This window comes from Myotis myotis, unplaced genomic scaffold (assembly GCF_014108235.1).
Source record: "Myotis myotis isolate mMyoMyo1 unplaced genomic scaffold, mMyoMyo1.p scaffold_m19_p_6, whole genome shotgun sequence".
Lineage (NCBI taxonomy): Eukaryota > Metazoa > Chordata > Mammalia > Chiroptera > Vespertilionidae > Myotis > Myotis myotis.
Window position 1 is genome coordinate 38,551,065 of NW_023416368.1, and position 16,100 is coordinate 38,567,164.

General features: G+C 51.9%; 1 protein-coding gene and 1 pseudogene across 2 annotated transcripts; one reads left to right on the forward strand and one right to left on the reverse strand.

Annotated features, from left to right (window-relative positions):
• Positions 1-1,298: 1,298 nt before the first annotated feature.
• F12 (coagulation factor XII) lies at positions 1,299-9,121 on the reverse strand. 2 transcript variants are annotated; one of them, XM_036311682.1, is made up of 14 exons: positions 8,987-9,121; positions 8,574-8,631; positions 5,221-5,320; positions 5,006-5,076; positions 4,629-4,739; positions 4,367-4,498; positions 4,127-4,231; positions 3,711-3,876; positions 3,407-3,615; positions 2,938-3,304; positions 2,610-2,746; positions 2,370-2,519; positions 1,712-1,860; positions 1,299-1,621 (listed from the first exon to the last, which is right to left on the reverse strand). In XM_036311682.1, exons 1-14 carry the CDS (start codon positions 9,041-9,043, stop codon positions 1,454-1,456), a joined length of 1,980 nt encoding a protein of 659 aa, XP_036167575.1. In that variant the 5' UTR covers positions 9,044-9,121; the 3' UTR covers positions 1,299-1,453. The 2 variants fall into 2 exon arrangements, 1 of the variants encoding a protein (XP_036167575.1); XR_004968047.1 differs by having other exon boundaries at positions 1,502-1,621; positions 2,398-2,519.
• Positions 9,122-13,963: 4,842 nt separating this feature from the next.
• On the forward strand, positions 13,964-15,702 carry LOC118657913 (annotated as a pseudogene).
• Positions 15,703-16,100: the final 398 nt, after the last annotated feature.

Genomic DNA, 16,100 nt, shown 5'->3' on the forward strand with positions numbered 1-16,100 from the left:
CATCTCCTACTGGGGATGTGCCCGCAACCCAGGTACATGCCCTTGACCGGAATCGAACCTGGGACCTTTGAGTCCGCAGGCCGACGCTCTATCCACTGAGCCAAACCGGTTTCGGCATATATATATATATATATATATATATATATATATATATATATATTTTTAAAGATGCCACATCAGCCCTGGCCGGTTTGGCTTAATGGATAGAGCGTCGGTCTGCGGACTGAAAAGTCCCAGGTTCCATTCCAGTCAAGGGCATGTACCTTGGTTGCAGGCACATCCCCAGTGGGGGGTGTGCAGGAGGCAGTTGATTGATGTTTCTGACTCTCTATCCCTCTCCCTTTCTCTCTGTAAAAAAATCAATAAAATATTTTTTTAATATATTTTATTGATTTTTTTACAGAGAGGAAGGAAGAGGGATAGAGAGTTAGAAACATCGATGAGAGAGAAACATCGATCAGCTGCCTCCTGCACACCCCCCACTGGGGATGTGCCCACAAACAAGGTACATGCCCTTGACTGGAATCGAACCTGGGACCCTTCAGTCCTCAGGCCGACGCTCTATCCACTGAGCCAAACCGGTTATGGCAAAATATTTTTTTTTAAATAAAAAGATGCCACGTCTGGACAGTGGGGCCTCTCTGCCTGGTCCCCAGAACATGGTTCTCTAATGTCGGCGCTCCAGAATCGCCTGGAAAGCTGTGGTGCAGACTGCTGGGCCCAACTCAGAGTTTCTGATTCCGTAGTATGGCGTGTACCCTGAAAGTGTGCATTTCTACAAATTCCCTGGCGCCGCCACTGCTGCTGGTCCCAGGTTCGCACTCGGAGACCCACTGCCCTAGCAGCGTTGGGGGGAAGTGAGGGACTCCACTCTGGCCGCCAGCCCTAAGGCTCCACACCAGTTTTCAGGTTAAGCATTTCTAACCACGGTTCCCAACCCCGCCTGAACATGTCATCACCGGGGAACTTTTAAAACATACCACTGCCCATGCCCCATCCCTAGAGACATGGGATTTAATTGCTCTGAGGTGGATCTCGGGCATAGGTTCTGACGTGCAGTCAAGGCTGAGAATTTCTCTGGAAATTTAAAATATTAATGTTTCATACGAGAAATAATATGTGGAGCCACTCTGCACAGGGCTCAGTACACCGGCTCAGTAAACGTCAGCTGGACAAGAATCTAAATCTCGCATAAGATCTCAATAGATCCTGCTCTCTAGGGGCGGTGGAGAAGCTGCGCTTACTGGCTTACTGTCTCGGCATTTCCCAGCGGGACCCCTGAAGAGCTGTGCCTCTGAAGCATTTCCAAAGCACTTTATTGAGTGTTTACTCCGTGCCTGGGGCCGGACTGACGGACTGACGGTGCTGGAACACATCCTTGCGGTCCAGGATCAGGCCCAGCCATCCTCCCATTCCAGGACCACCGAGGAGGAAAAGAGGAGTTCCTGGGCGGTCAGGAAGCCATGTGCTCACGGATCCAAGTCAGGTAGTTGGCCACATCGGTGTACACACCCGGCTTGTTACGGTCGCCACAGCCCGAGCCCCAGCTGATGATGCCTCGCAGGGTGAGCTGACGCTTTTCGTCCTCCTCCTCACACACCAACGGACCCCCGGAGTCACCCTGGGTGGAGATACACGGCTCAGCGCCCTTGGCCTGGGGTCTGCACTGGACGGGGTGGGGGTAGGGCGCGAAGCGGGCCCGAAGGCTCACCTGGCACGCGTCGGTGCCCCCCTCGGGAAAACCAGCGCAGAGCATGCCGGGGTAGAAGGCGTTGCCGTGCATATCAGGGTCGGAGCAGTGCTCGTGAGGGATTAGCGGCACCTGCGCCTCCTGCAGAAAGCTGGCATATTCCTCCGCCCCTGGGAACCAAGGAAGTGCTCACCCCACCACTCCCGACTCGGCTCCCCGCCTGCGCCAGGCTCTTCCAGATCCACTGCCTCCCTCGCAACAGGCCCGGGAGGGAGGCAGCTGCCGGTAACACCTTTCACAGACCAGAAAACAGGCCCGAGGGGAGCGGGATGCGAATGGGCGATGGGCGGGGCGGAGCAGGCCTCCCCCTTCCCAGCCAGCATCTCAGAACCTCAACTACCCACCCTGTTCGAGCGCAGGCCCGTGTCCTAGTTAGCCGTGCATACCGGTGCCCAGTGGGACCCAAGAGGAAGTGTGATGCTCCCTGTACTCTGGAGTTTGGGGGCCCCCAAGAGTGGATTCCAGGCCCGGGGAGGGGTGGCTGCAGAGACAGGGCACTGCACGTCCTCACAGCCCAGCAGGTCAGCCCCTCCCGTCCCTGGTGATACCAAAGCTGCGGGCTTGTCTTGCCCACCCCGGTGCCAGAGGTCTCCCTCCCGCCCCCAGCGGTTCTGCCTACCCTCGAATTGGTGGCCCCAGCCGGCTACCTCGCAGAGCGCGGCCTCGGGTTCGGCGGGGCGAGCGGCGCCGCTCGGCAGGCAAACGGGCCCCACGGCAGGCGACCGGCGTGCGCAGCTGCCGTCCTGGCTCTCCTGCAGGTGCAGCAACGCTAACCCGGGCGGGGAGGAGCGTGAGGCCCGCACGCCGGCCTCCGAGCCCTCCTCCCAATTCCCCGGTCCCCGGGGGCGCCCCCACGCACCCAGGTCGTGCTGGTAGGTGACGGGTGAGAAGTCCTCGTGCAGGTGGTAGGCGCGCACGGCCAGGATCTGGCACTGCGCACAGCTCTGGTTGTGGCGGTCCTGGCCCAGCACCACAGTCAGCTCCTCCGGCGCCGGCCTGCGGGCAGGGTGGGAAGAGGATGCAGGTTCAGAGCCGGACACCGGCGGCCAGGAGAAGCCCCCTGCCCCGGAGCCCCTTCCTGGGTCTCAGCTTCCTCCAGGGGAACTGGGGGCGGGGGCCGGGGGAAGAGAGGGCATGGGTTCGGGTGTCGCGCGGGCCTGAGCCTACGCCGGGCAGGCGGTACTGGCCGGTTCTGCAGGCAGTGAGCTGCGGTCAGCACCCAGCAAGGGGCGATGAGGCTGCCGGCGCAGAAACTGTGGCCCCAGTACAGCGCGGCGATGTAGGGGTGCGCGCCGGGCAGCGCCACCAGTCCCCCGACGACGCGTTTCCGGGAGGACAGCCCTTTCCGGAGCCTCTGTCCGCAGGTGGCTCCGATTCCGAGCCTGGGGGGGCTCCCACGCATATCTTCCCAGGGCAGCTCTGGTATCTCCTCCCAGAGCACGGGTGGCCTCTCCAGTATCTCCTCCCAGAGCACGGGTGGCCTCCCCGGCATCTCGTCCCGGACCCCCGGCATCTCGTCCCGGAGCACAGGGGGCTTCGGCATCGCGCCCAAGGCTGTGGAGGAGCCCGGGCTGAGGACAGGGAAACCCACGAGTGGCTGTAACGTAGCTCGCCCCGTGCGCTCTCTGTTTGGTCTTCCTGCCCCTTCCCAGTTACCTGGGGTCTGGGTCGTGACCTGAGGCTCTGGCCATGCTGAACGCGAGGGTAGGGGGCGCTCCAGGCGCATAAGGGGTCCCCGTAATGGAGACTGGGTCTGGGGCGCTGATAGGGTTGGGGCTTGGCATCGTGCTAGGTCGCAATATTCCCAGCTCAGCCGGTTGCCGCTCCACACGAAACACCACGGCTGAGTGTCATTGTCTGGGTTCCTGTCACCACGGGAGAGGGCCCTATTAGAGCTTGGGGAGCCCCAAAGGGCCCTGAAGAGAGGAGGGGGGACGCCCTGCCCGGCCCGGCGCGGTACCGGCAGAAGGCATGGTGGCCCAGTCCCCTATTCAGTGCTTGCTCTGTAGTCAGGTTCTGGTAAGTGATCTCCGACGACCAAGACTGACACCGCGCGCCCGAGATCGTGGTCCCAGCAGCGCCTCGGTAGCCCAACCCAAGGCCCTCGTAGCAGTTGGCCTCTTTGTCTGGGGAGAGAGGAGGCTCCCTGCAGCCGGGGCTGGTGTGGTCCCCCTCCCCTCCCCGCCCCTCCTCTTCTCTCCTCTCCCCTCCCCGCCCCTCCTCTTCTCTCCTCTCCCCTCCCCGCCCCTCCTCTTCTCTCCTCTCCTCGTCCCTCCCCTCCTGTCTCGGTCTCTCCCCCTCCCCCTCTCTCCCCTCCCTCTCGGCGAGCCTCCCCAGGTGGAGGCGGGCCTTCTGCCTCCAGCTGGACCGACTCACCCACGTCGCAGAAGCGTCCCGCGTAGCCCTCGGGACAACTGCACAGATGGTGACCCTCCGCCTCGAGGCAGCGGCCGCCGTGGAGGCATGGGTTGTTGCTACAGACTGAGAGGAGGAGGCCTTGAGCCACCTCTGGGCCCCAAGACCCCACAGAGAGCTCTCCCCCTTCCGGAGGCACACCACCGACCTTCCGCCAGCTTCTCCTCCCTCCTCCCGACCAGCTCCGGACCATTCACTCACCCCGGCTGGCCAGGGGCTTGCAGTGGGCTTGGGGGCCTTGGCACTGGCACTTGGCCACGCCTGCCGGCTCAAGCCTATGCCATGTTTCATTCTCGTGGAAGAACTGGAGAAGCTGGGGCTCGAAGCACTTCTCTGGGGACAAAGTGGTGTTCTGGTCTCAGACAGACTGGGGCCATGCCAGTCTCTGAGGGTCCTGGGACCTGTTCAGGCAGGGCTGCTCCTGCTCCCCAGCCCCCACCCCGCCCACCCCAGCATCCCTTACCTCTCTGGCAGTGCTTCCCCGTGAAGTGTTCTGGACAGATGCAGCGAGGGCCGTCTGGCATGTTCACACAGGTGCCGCCCCGCTGGCAGGGGTTGTGTGTGCTGCAGTGGTCTGAGAGATGGGCACAGTGGGAGGAAGAGGGGAGCCTGAGTCAGACCATAGGAGCCAAGTCCATGCCTGAACCTGCTTGTCTTGTCTTTTGGCCTTGTTTCCAGGCCTTCGTTTACCCGCATGCAAAATGGGGCTACCCCCTCCCAGAACTTCTCCCGCTGGAGGGAGGGCCCAGAATCCCAGGTGTGTAGAGTCTGATGAGACTCAGAAAAGTAATGAGGGGGGAGGGGAGGGCCTGGGGCCACCCCAGAGGCTGTGTGTGGCACCTTGCACTTTCTGGGGCTTCAGGCAGTATCCCCATCGTTGGTCCTGGTCAAAGTTGGGGGTAGTAGCACACCTGGAGAAAGAGATAAAGCTCCCTGCTCTGCCCAGGCCCACCCTCCTTATCACAGTCCCTCTCTCCAAGCAGGTTTCCTTGCGTGGATGCAGGGCAGAGGCCATCTCCCCAGGTCCTGCCCCAACCCCTTCTGGGTCATCTTACCAGGGCCGGAGGCCAATTCGGCCCCTGCGGGTGCACTGATGATACAGCTGCCGGCGGTACTGGAAAGGGAAGTAGCAGGGCTCCCCAGTGACAGTGAGAACTGCGGAGAGAACACACGCTCTAATGACGTTCCCTGTGCCAATCTCCCAGGCACCCTGCTCAGGGTCTAGTTGGAAAAAATAGACCCCCCAAAAGATCACTGTGCTGCCAGTCCCTCTGGTATGACTCAGTTGAGCATAGACCCAGGAACCAGGAGGTCATGGTTAGATTCCTGGTCAGGGCACATGCCCGGATTACAGGCTCAATCCCCAGCAGAGAGCATGCAGGAAGCAGTCAACCAATGATTCTCTCCCATTATTGATGTTTCTATCTCTCTCCCCCTCTCCCTTCCTCTCTCTGAAACCTTTCACACACACACACACACACACACACACACACACACACACACACAAAATCGCTATGCCTTCAATTTTCCTGCTTAAGAAGTTGGGTCCAAGCGTTAGACAGCTGGAGTGGTCTCAGACTCCAGCACCTCCTAGGTGTATGACCTTGTGCAAGTCTGCAGCCCGCCCCCGCCCCCCTCCCCTGCACGCACACACGCGTTAGAAGAGTGCTTGCCACAAAGGAAGGGCTTTGTCAATGCTTGTTGAATGTTGCAGTCACTTGACCACTCTGAGCCTCAGTCTCCTCATCTGTAAGATGGCAATAATAATAGTACAGTCAAAGCGTTTTAGTTTTGCAAGATGAAGCGTTCTGGAGACAGGTGTTGCTGATGGTTGCACAATATGAATGTACTTAATACCACTGAATTGTACACTTAAAAATGGTTAAGATAGTAAATTTTATGTTATGTGTATTTTACAACAATAAACAATTTAAATGATGATGTAGATATATTAGTACAGAAAGGTGCTCATAATTTGTTTATTTTTATTATTTTTAAAATATATCTTTATTGATTTCAGAGAGGAAGGGAAAGGGAGAGATATAAACATCAATGATGAGAGAGAATCATTGATTGTCATGCCCTCCTTTGGGGAATGAGCCCAGAACCCCGGGCATGTGTCCTGACCAAGAATCGAACCATGACCTCCTGGTTCATAGATCAAAGCTCAACCACTGAACCACACCGGTCAGGCATTTTTATTATATTTTTAAATCCTTATCTGAGGACATGCTTAGAGAGAGAGAGAAAGAGAGAGAGAGAGAGAGAGAGAGAGAGAGAGATGTGAGAGAGAAATATCAATCAGTTGCCTTCCATATGCTTCCCAACTGGGGATTAAACCTGCAACCCAGGTATGTGCCCTGGCCAGGAATCAAAACGGCCACTTTTTGGTACATGGGATCACACTCAACCAACTGAGCCACTCTATCTGGGAGGGTGTTCTTATTTAAATGAAGAATGCCAAGTTACAAACAGCATGTTGGTATGGTTTTATCTTTGGACAAATACATTTATGCGTTAAAAAAAAAAAATCTACTAGAAAGACATTGTCAAAATTTGCAAGAGTGGTTTTTGGAAGAGTGTGGCTTATGACAGACTTTTTTCTTCTTTTGTATTTTTGTACTTTCTGAAGTTTTGACAATAAAAATATATTGCTATTATAATTTCTAAAAATAGTATAGCCAAGCCTCATCATTCACAGATTCTGTATTTGCAAATCTGCCTTCTTGCTAAAATTTATTTGTAAACCCAAATCAGTTCTCAAGGGGCTTTCACAGTCATGCACAGACATGCACAGAGTGGTGAAAATTTGAATTATTGGAAGCCAGAAGTGCACATTCCCACATGAGTTCAACCCAGGTGTGACACTGCTTCTTGCTTCAACTCTCCTGTTGTAAGCAAGTGTCCTTTTCATAGTTGATTTAGTGCCACATTTTTCACATTTTGTGCTTTTGTTGTTGACCATGGCCCCCATAGTGCTGAAGTGCTGCGTTCCAGTGTGCACGTGGGCTGTGCTGTGTCTCATGGAGAACACATGTATCTTAGATAAGTTTCATCCAGGCATGAGTTACTGCCATTGGCTGTGAGGTCAATGTTAATGAATCAACAATACACATTAAGCCAGGCATCTTTAAACAGAATCCCACATAAAACAAGGTTTATATATTGACAGTTGATGAAAACTTTGTGACCAGAGGCACGCAGGAACCCAACTCTATATTTCCTGTAGGAGCAATGGTTCAGTATTTGTGAATTCAGTGTTTACGCTGACTAACAAAACAAAATAAGAATTGACTGTATCTGTTTTAGAGGAACACCGTGAAGTTTAAATGAGCTAGTGCCTGTAAAACACTTAGCACAGCCTGGCATATAGTACCTGCTCAATAAGCATTCACTGTTATTTTGTTGTTAAAGGCACAGTGGCACTTGCTGAAAACCAAACCAGTGACAGGACAGTAAAAGAAGAGAGAAGGGTCTGAGATGGACTCTTAAGAGGCAAATGGGATGAACAGAGAGGAGGAGCATCCTAAGTAGATGATGAGGCAAGGGCTGATCACCTAGTTGGACTAGGCAAGAGGGTGGAGAGCAGTTTGGATGGCTATGGAGTGATGAGGAAAGGAGGCTGAGGCAGACAGGGTTGTATGAGCTAGTCCTCAGTGCCACGCTAAGGGGCTAGGCCTGACCCCACAGGCCAGGCTCACCAGGGCAGGGGCCATCAGTTCACAACTCCAGGTGAATATGTAGTGCCTGGAAGAATGGAGGCAATGGGGAGCTCTGGTTGGGTTTGAGGAAGGGGGAGATGGCAGACATCCCCACCTAAAAGAGAGTTTAATTAAAAAAGCTAGTATATTTTAAGCATTGACCATGCACCTGACCATGAGCTGAGTACTTTCCCATGGATTCATGACTCATTTCTCCTTCCCAAGACCCCTAAGGTGTTTACTATAACCAGCTTGGTTTTACAGGTGGGGAAACTGAAGTTTGGAGAGGTCGAGTCACTTTCTCAGAGGCATTTGGGCTCCAAATGATGCCTGCTCTTGATCCTTCCTCGCCTATCAAGGCCTCTGGCCTCTGTGTGGCATGGCTGATGCCTGTGAGATATATCGAGGAAAGGAAAAGAATGGGGGAGCATGGGGAAACAGAAAACTGGCAGGTGCTGGACTGGGCACTCAGAAACAGCCCTACACTCAAGGAGCAGACATCTACTAGCATTCTGGGCCCCTAGAGCCCATCAGCATAGACTTGGCACACAGCAGGCACTCCGGTCTGAATGCCAGCCAGGTGACTCTGGGGACAAGAGTAACAGTTGTGCCCAGGATCCTGCCCCTGGTTCCAAGGGCCTGAGACAGACCCAATCACACTCATTCCCAACCAAGGGTCTCTTCGGAGGCAGACCCAGGCTACTTACCCACTGTGTGTTCATCTTCTACGGGCTTAGGCACCTTGAGGTTTTTCCAACGTGGAGTCTACAGGAGGAGAGAAGAGGACAGGGAAATTGCCCTGGAAGTCATAGCCTGCCCCTGATTCCATGCTAGTCCCCAGCTTCTTCTCACAGCCCAGAGAAACAGAGCTTTCCTCACAAGACCCAGGCCCCTTCTCCTCCGCCCTCCTCAGGGACCCTCTCCTCCAGAAATGCAGGTCACCCCCTCGTATCCACAGGCTCTGGTGCCTCTCTCCTCCTCCTGGGCCTTCTGGGCTGACCTCACCTTTCCACACAGGCCTTCGGTCACCTCGACCAAGAGGTCACAGGCAGAGGCCAAGCTTGTGACAGGGACCCCCAGGGCCACCCCGCACAATCCTCCTGGTTCCCACAGCCCTCACCATAAGCGCTGGTTCCAGGATCACCACCAGGGACCCCAGGAGCAGCAGAGTCCTCATGGCGTCTGTCCGTCTGTCCACCCGCCTATGCAGGAGTCCAGATCAATAGAGTTGGCCAAAGGTCTCTGAGGACTGGGAAGTGGAGATACATTGAGCTGCCTGGTGGGGCACAGGCTGTTTGTGGAAAGCCAAAGGCAGGAAGTTGCCAGTTGGGGGGTTGGGGTAGGACGACGAAGACCTGGGTTCCTTCTCTCTTTCCCAGATAGTGGGACTGGAAGCAGGAAGAGAGACTTCTTGTGTTCTGGGGATGAAGAGGTTAAGGAGACCCGAGACAAGCTCCCTACTATCGGGATTGGGGATTGCACGGTCCATTGGGAAGTGTACTCATCTTCTATTGCTGCCTAAATGGAACCATAAACTTCACAACTTAAAACAATAGCCATCTATTAGTTCACAAATTTGTAGGTTGACAGTCCAGCACGATGCAACTAGTTTTTCTGCTCAGGGTCTCACAAAAGTGACACCAAGGCTGAGTTCTCTGGAGGCTCTGGGGGAAAACCCACTCCCACGCTATTCACACTGTTGGCAGAATTCAGTTCCTTGCATTTGTAGGACTGAGGTCACTGTTTCTTTGCAGGCTCTAAGCCAGGGCCCACCCTTAGCTCCTAGAAGCTGCCTGAAATTCTGACCACATGGCCCCCTCCCACTTCCCAAGCCAGCAGCAAAGTCTCCCTGGTGTTGACTTTCATGAGTTGAATCTCCTTTACCAGGAAGAATGCTGTTCCTCCTAAGGGCTCACCTGGTTAGTATAATACCCCTATCTTAAAGTCAACTGATTTGGGACCTTAGTTACATTTGCAGCATTCTTCCACAGAAGCATCTAGATTAGGGTTTGATTGAATAACTGGGAGAAAGTAAGCATATACCTTGGGGCCATCTTAGAATTCTACCAACCACAGAACTTGGAGCAATTGAGCACAAAGGAGGGAGATGGGGGGACATGTGTTGTTTTTCCTGCCCTGGCACCCTGATTTATTTTATTTTATTTTGGGGGAACCACTCCTCCTTTATTCTCTCATGGGTCTCTAGTGCTGCCAACTCTACCCTCCATTCTAGGGCTGGGGGTGTGGCCTCGGCCTGACCAATAAGAACAGGGTACCTGTGGACCTCAGTGATTGGTTCAGGGAGAAGCATAGACACAAGTTTGTCCCGTCAGAGTCAATCTTGGGACTTTCTCACCAAAACTTTTGGGAAAGGGGCACTTTCTTCCCACTAGAGTCCCTAAGAATGGGAGCCTGGAGATGTTGATGGCCACCTTTGTCTCTGTTTGGGGAAGGCCTGCCTGAGAATGAAGCCTGCACATAGTTGGAAAGCAGAGCAAACCAAGAAGGAATGAGCAGGTGCAATGTGGGAGGCGTCTCCAAGATGGTCCCCAGTGATCACCTCCTGAAACCCATGCCCTTGTGCATAATCTTTTCCCACAGTGAGTCAGAGCTGTTCTGTGGGTCCAGTAGAATATGGCAGAAGTGATGGTGTTTGACTTCCAAGCCCAGGTCATAAAAGGCATTGCAGTTTCTGCCATGGTGTCTTGGATCATTCACTCTACGGGAAGCCAGCTGCCCGCTTGGAGGACACTCAAGCGGCCCTAGGGAGAGGCATGTGTGGGGAGAAAGTACCAATTTGACCGCCTTGTGAAGGGGCTATGCTGTAAGTGGATACTGCAGCCCCAGTCAACGTCTCGCCTGCAGCCTCATGAGTGACCTCAAGCCAGAACCATCCAGTTAAGCTGCAGCTAAAATTTACATTTGTTAAGGTATAATTAACATCCCTCATAAAAAGAAGATGCACTCTCCACCATAAAAACCCTTAGCTTTTCTTCCCCCAAAGAAAAGATGCCCAGGCTCAAAAAGAATTCTTTCTTGCCCTAGCTGGTTTGGCTTAGTGGATGGAGCGTCAGCCTATCCACTGAAGGGTCCCAGGTTCGACTCCAGTCAAGGGCACATGCCTGGGTTGTGGGCTTGGTCCCCAGTAGGGGGCGTGCAAGAGGCAGCCATTCAATGATTCTCTCTCATCATTGATGTTTCTATCTCCCTCTCCCTTCTTCTCTGAATTCAATTTTTAAAAAAATATTTTTTAAAGGAGCTTAGTACCTATGTTTAAAAATCTTTTTCTTTTCTTTCACTGATAGCTCCCTTGCCCCAGCCTCCTTCCTATAAAATTCTTCTATGTTGTACAACCCCATTGGAACATACTTCTAGTCGCTAGATGGGATGCTGCTCAATTCATAAATTGCTTAATAAAGCTAATTAGATCTTCAAGTTAATTCTATCAAATTTTGTTTTTTGTTTTTAAAAAATAGACGTAAACTTGACCAGTGGGTGCTGCTGTCTCCAAGGACTCTGAATCCTGAGGAGGCCACATGGGATGATGAGAAGAGTTGCGTGTCTAGCACTGTACCGCCTGTGCCCTGACCAGATTGTCCCTGCTACAAGGCCTGTCAGGATGCCTTTGAAAAACCAGCTTAGGAAGCAGTGAGGAAATTCACATTCCTCATTTCACATCACACGAGATCTGAGGAGAGGGGCCCTAGGAACACTGCTTTCAGTGGCTTCACAGTGTCATTTAGAACCCAAGATCTATCTTTCCTTCTTTCTTCCTTCCTTCCTTCCTTCCTTCCTTCCTTCCTTCCTTCCTTCCTTCCTTCCTTCCTTCCTTCCTTCCTTTTTTTTGTTAATCCTCACCCAAGGATTTTTTCCCCACTGATTTTTAGAAAGAGTAGAAGGAAGTGAGGGAGGGGAGGAGGAAAACATTGATGTGAGAGAGACACATCGATTGGTTGCCTCCCTCACATGCCCTGTCCTGGGCTGGGGATTGAACCTGCAGCCCAGGTACAAGCCCTTGACCCAGAATCGAACCCTCGACCCTTTCAGTGCATGGGCGGATGCTCTAACCACTGAGCACAACAGCCAGGGCTCTTCTTTTTTTCTTTTCTATGGTGGTTTGTGTACAGAAACCATGTAAACTCCAGTAAGAAGAAACTTCCCTTCCAGTAAATCCTGAGAAAATGAGGAAAACTTCCTCACAAAAATCCTAAGCAGGCCTCCCCTCATGGCTCATTGGCCAGAACTGGGCCACCTGACACCCCTAAATCAATCTCTGGTAAGGGTAGGAGGTCTTCATAATTGGCTTAGACCAGGGGTTTCCACCTTTTTCATCTCATGGTGCACATAAACTAATCACTAATGTTCTCTGGCACACCAAAAAATAAATTTGTTGCCAATGTGACAAAAAATAAAATAGGTATAATTTAATTCATTCACACCAGATAGCTATTGCTGTGCTGGCTGTTGACTTTTTTTTTTTTTTTGGTACAATCTAGGGAAGAGGTCAGTGCCCTCTAAACAGTCAGGTATTGCATGCTTTAAAAATTCTTGCAGCACACAGGTTGCAAATCGCTGACTTTAGTTAAACATGACTATGTCATGAAGCCTCCACAAAAACCCCAAAGGACAGCTCACTGGCCCTTTTTAGAAGAGCTGCCATGTGGTGGAACCACGCTCCAGGCAGACAGACACTCCCTGTTCCGGACTTCAGCCTCCGTCTCCCTTCACCTGGCTGGTGATTTGTGCCCTCTGATATCCTTTGTAATGAATTGGTAATCTAGTGAGTAAGGGAGTTTCCTGAGTCCTGTGAGCCATTCTAGCAAATGAGTCAAACCTAAGGAGAGGAACCTCTGATTTATTTATAGCCCGTTGGTCGGAAGCACAGATAATAGTCTGGACCGTGACTGGCATTGAAGCGGAGGGCAGTCCTTCGGGCTGAGCCCTTCACCTGTGGACTCTGGTGTCTGGTAACTGCTTGGTGTGGGGAAGCCTCCCTGCACACACATTGGAATCGAGTCCAGGGGCCCTGTGAGCCGCTCAGTGTTCCTTCCCCTCCTCCCCAATGTGGATACAACAAAAGACCGTCCCATCCTCAGCTGGGGGTGGAAGGGGCACGTGACCCAGGCCTAGCCAATCAGAACACTGCCTCTCTCTGTCCTCGGAGATTGGTTCCAAATGAACACCTGACTCAAAGCAAACCACTGAGAGGCAAGCCCTGGGTTTTTGCTGGAATCATCAAGATAGAGGCTTTCTCTTTTTGTAGAAGTTGCCGCATTGGTGAGAAGTGAGCTTGGCGCTGCTGGCAGCCATTTTTCACACCTCAGAGGGAAACCTGGCCTACAGTACAGATAACACAGGTTAAGGATTAAAGAAGACAGACAAGAGAATACAGCTGGGGCTCAGTGGGACGCTGCTTCTATGATGGAGAGACAGCGCCACGGCCTGCAAGCCGCAGCTTTATTTTATAGTCAGAGCACACAAAGCAAAACAAGGGTAGTGGTCAACATGTTTGCAATGTTCTTGTGAGTTTCACCTTATTTTGGCAGCACTTGCTGCACCTCCCACAGCCCATTAGCTACCTAGGAAGGAGCAAGGGAGGACTCTAAGGTCAAGCTTAATTATGCTAAGAGGGCTCTGCCCTCCAAGCTGGGACTTGTTTGTGGCCCTGCCACAGGTCAGTCTGAGGCTTAACCCTATAGCCACTCCCTACAGTTGTACACCAAATATTACCAATAATATTCTCCTTCCAGACATACAGTTGTTATTCCAGAAAACGATTTCTGTGTGAACACAAAGCAAAACAAACAAACAAACAAAACCACTCCCAGCTCAGCGGCATAAATTACTATTTTATTATGCTCATGGGTTTTGCAGGTCCAGAATTAGGCAAGACACAGCAGGGATGGCTTTGTGTCTCTGCCACAAACGTCAGGGACCTCCGCTGGGGAAGCTGGAATGGCTGGGGCTGATTCCGACCGCCAGGAGCTGGAATCGCCTGGAGGCTCCCTCACTCATACCTGCGGTGCTGGGGTGGGCCTGCCCCTGGGAGCAGAGCACCGACCCATGGCCTCCCCGTTCCCTTCGGGCTTCTCACAGAATGGCCACGGGTTCTGAGGGAACCTCCCTAGGGAAGCTTCGGGAGAGCGAGCATTGTCAGAGAACCAGGCTGCATGGCCTTTTCTGGCCTGGCTTCAGCCCTATGGGCATCGGTAACGTTCGATTCTACTGATGACAGAATCACTAGGGACAGGGAAATTAGAGCCCACCTCTTTTTCTTTATTTTTTTTTTAAAATACATTTTATTGACTTTCTTACAGAGAGGAAGGGAGAGGGATAGAGAGTAAGAAACATCGATGAGAGAGACACATCGATCAGCTGCTTCCTGCACACCCACTACTGGGGATGTGCCTGCAACCAAGATACATGCCCTTGACCAGAATCGAACCTGGGACCGTTCAGTCCATAGGCTGACACTCTACCCAGTGAGCCAAACCGGTTAGGGCTAGAGCCCACCTCTTGATGTGGGGATGGCAAGGGCTCATTGCAGAAGTGCCTGTGGGAGGGGAGTTTATTGCTACGCCCATCTTTGGAAAATACAATCTCCCCCTGTGGTGTTGTACCGCACACCCCTTTCAAGTCAGTTGTGGCCACGTGATTTGCCTTGACTAATGCAATGTGAGCAGAAGGGACTTGCTTCACTTCCAGCTGTAAGCTTTCAGGGCTACACGTAATTCACATTTCCTTTCACCAGCTGCTACTGTGGAAGCACAAATTGAGATGGAGCCCTTGTCACCATCAGTCCCTGAGTGACGACTCTGAGTGGATCCTGCCCACTTCCCAACAACCTGCATCAGCCATGTGGTGAACCTGAGAGATAAATTTGTTTTAAGTCTAATGTCTCTGAGATTTAGAGATTGCTTATTACTGCAGCATAACCCAGCCTATCCTGATCTTTTTTTAAAAAAATGGTAGCAAACCTTATACACTGCTCTGCGCTTTCCTTTTTTATTTAACAATGTATCTTGGAGATTGTTTATATCAGAGCAGGAAGAGCACCTGCACTTTTTTGTAACAGCTACACAGTATTCCTGTACCAGAAAGAACCAAATTTTACCTCCTCGGTCCCTGTTAAGGATAATTAGTGCAGGACAGTCTTGGCTGAGAGTTGCCCCAGTTTCCTGCTTCAACAGTGCTTGGGCAGACCCAGCACTCAGCTCCCATCCCCATGGGCTGCATAGATCATTCCGCGTTCATTCCTCGTTGCACCCTCAGATGCCCCAAGGCCCCCGCCACCCACCCAGAAAATTGTGTCTCCCTCTCAGTTGCGGCAGAACTACCACCGGGACTTGGAGGCCACCGTCAACCACAGAATCTATGCCTTCTACATCTACCTATCCGTGTCTTACTACTTTGACCGTGATGATGTGGCTTTAAAGAACTTGGCCAAATATGTTCTTCAACAATCTCATGAAAAGAAGGAACATGCTGAGAAACTGATGACGCTGCAGAACCAACAAGGTGGCGGAATCTCCCTTCAGGATATCAAGAAATCAGACTACGATAACCGGGAGAATCAGATGAATGCAATGGAGTGTGCGTCACACTTGGAAAAAAGTGTTACTCAGTCACTACTGGACTTGCACAAACTGGCCACTGACAAAAAATGACCCCCATTTGTGTGACTTCATTGAGACACATTACCTGAATGAGCAGGCGAAACCCACCAAAGAATTGGGTGGCCACGTAACCAGCTTGTACAAGGTGGGGGCTCCTGAATCCGGCAGGACAGAGTATCTCTTTGACAAGTACACCGTGGGAGACCGCGATGAGAGCTGAGCCTTAGGCTCTTCCCATAGCCATGGGTGACATCCCTGGTCACCAAAGCAGTACATGACCATGGGGTCACCTTTACCTTTTCTATAAGTTGTACCAAATCATCTACTTATGTTCTTTCCCTTGTATCATTCCTTCAAATAAAGTAATTAGTACCCAACGATAATTAGCATAGTTCATCTTTTTGGACAAAGCTGCAAGGAATAACCTTGAAAATTCATTTCTTATTTTGCTTGCGTGCAATTATGTTTGTAGAATAAATTCCGAGAAATGCATATCTCAGATGGTGGGTGGCAACTTCCCCTTTTAAAGAAATCACTTTTTTATAATGTATTTTATTTTATTATTATTTTTATTGATTTCAGAGAGGGGAAGGGAGAAGGAGAGAGAGAAATTGAAAC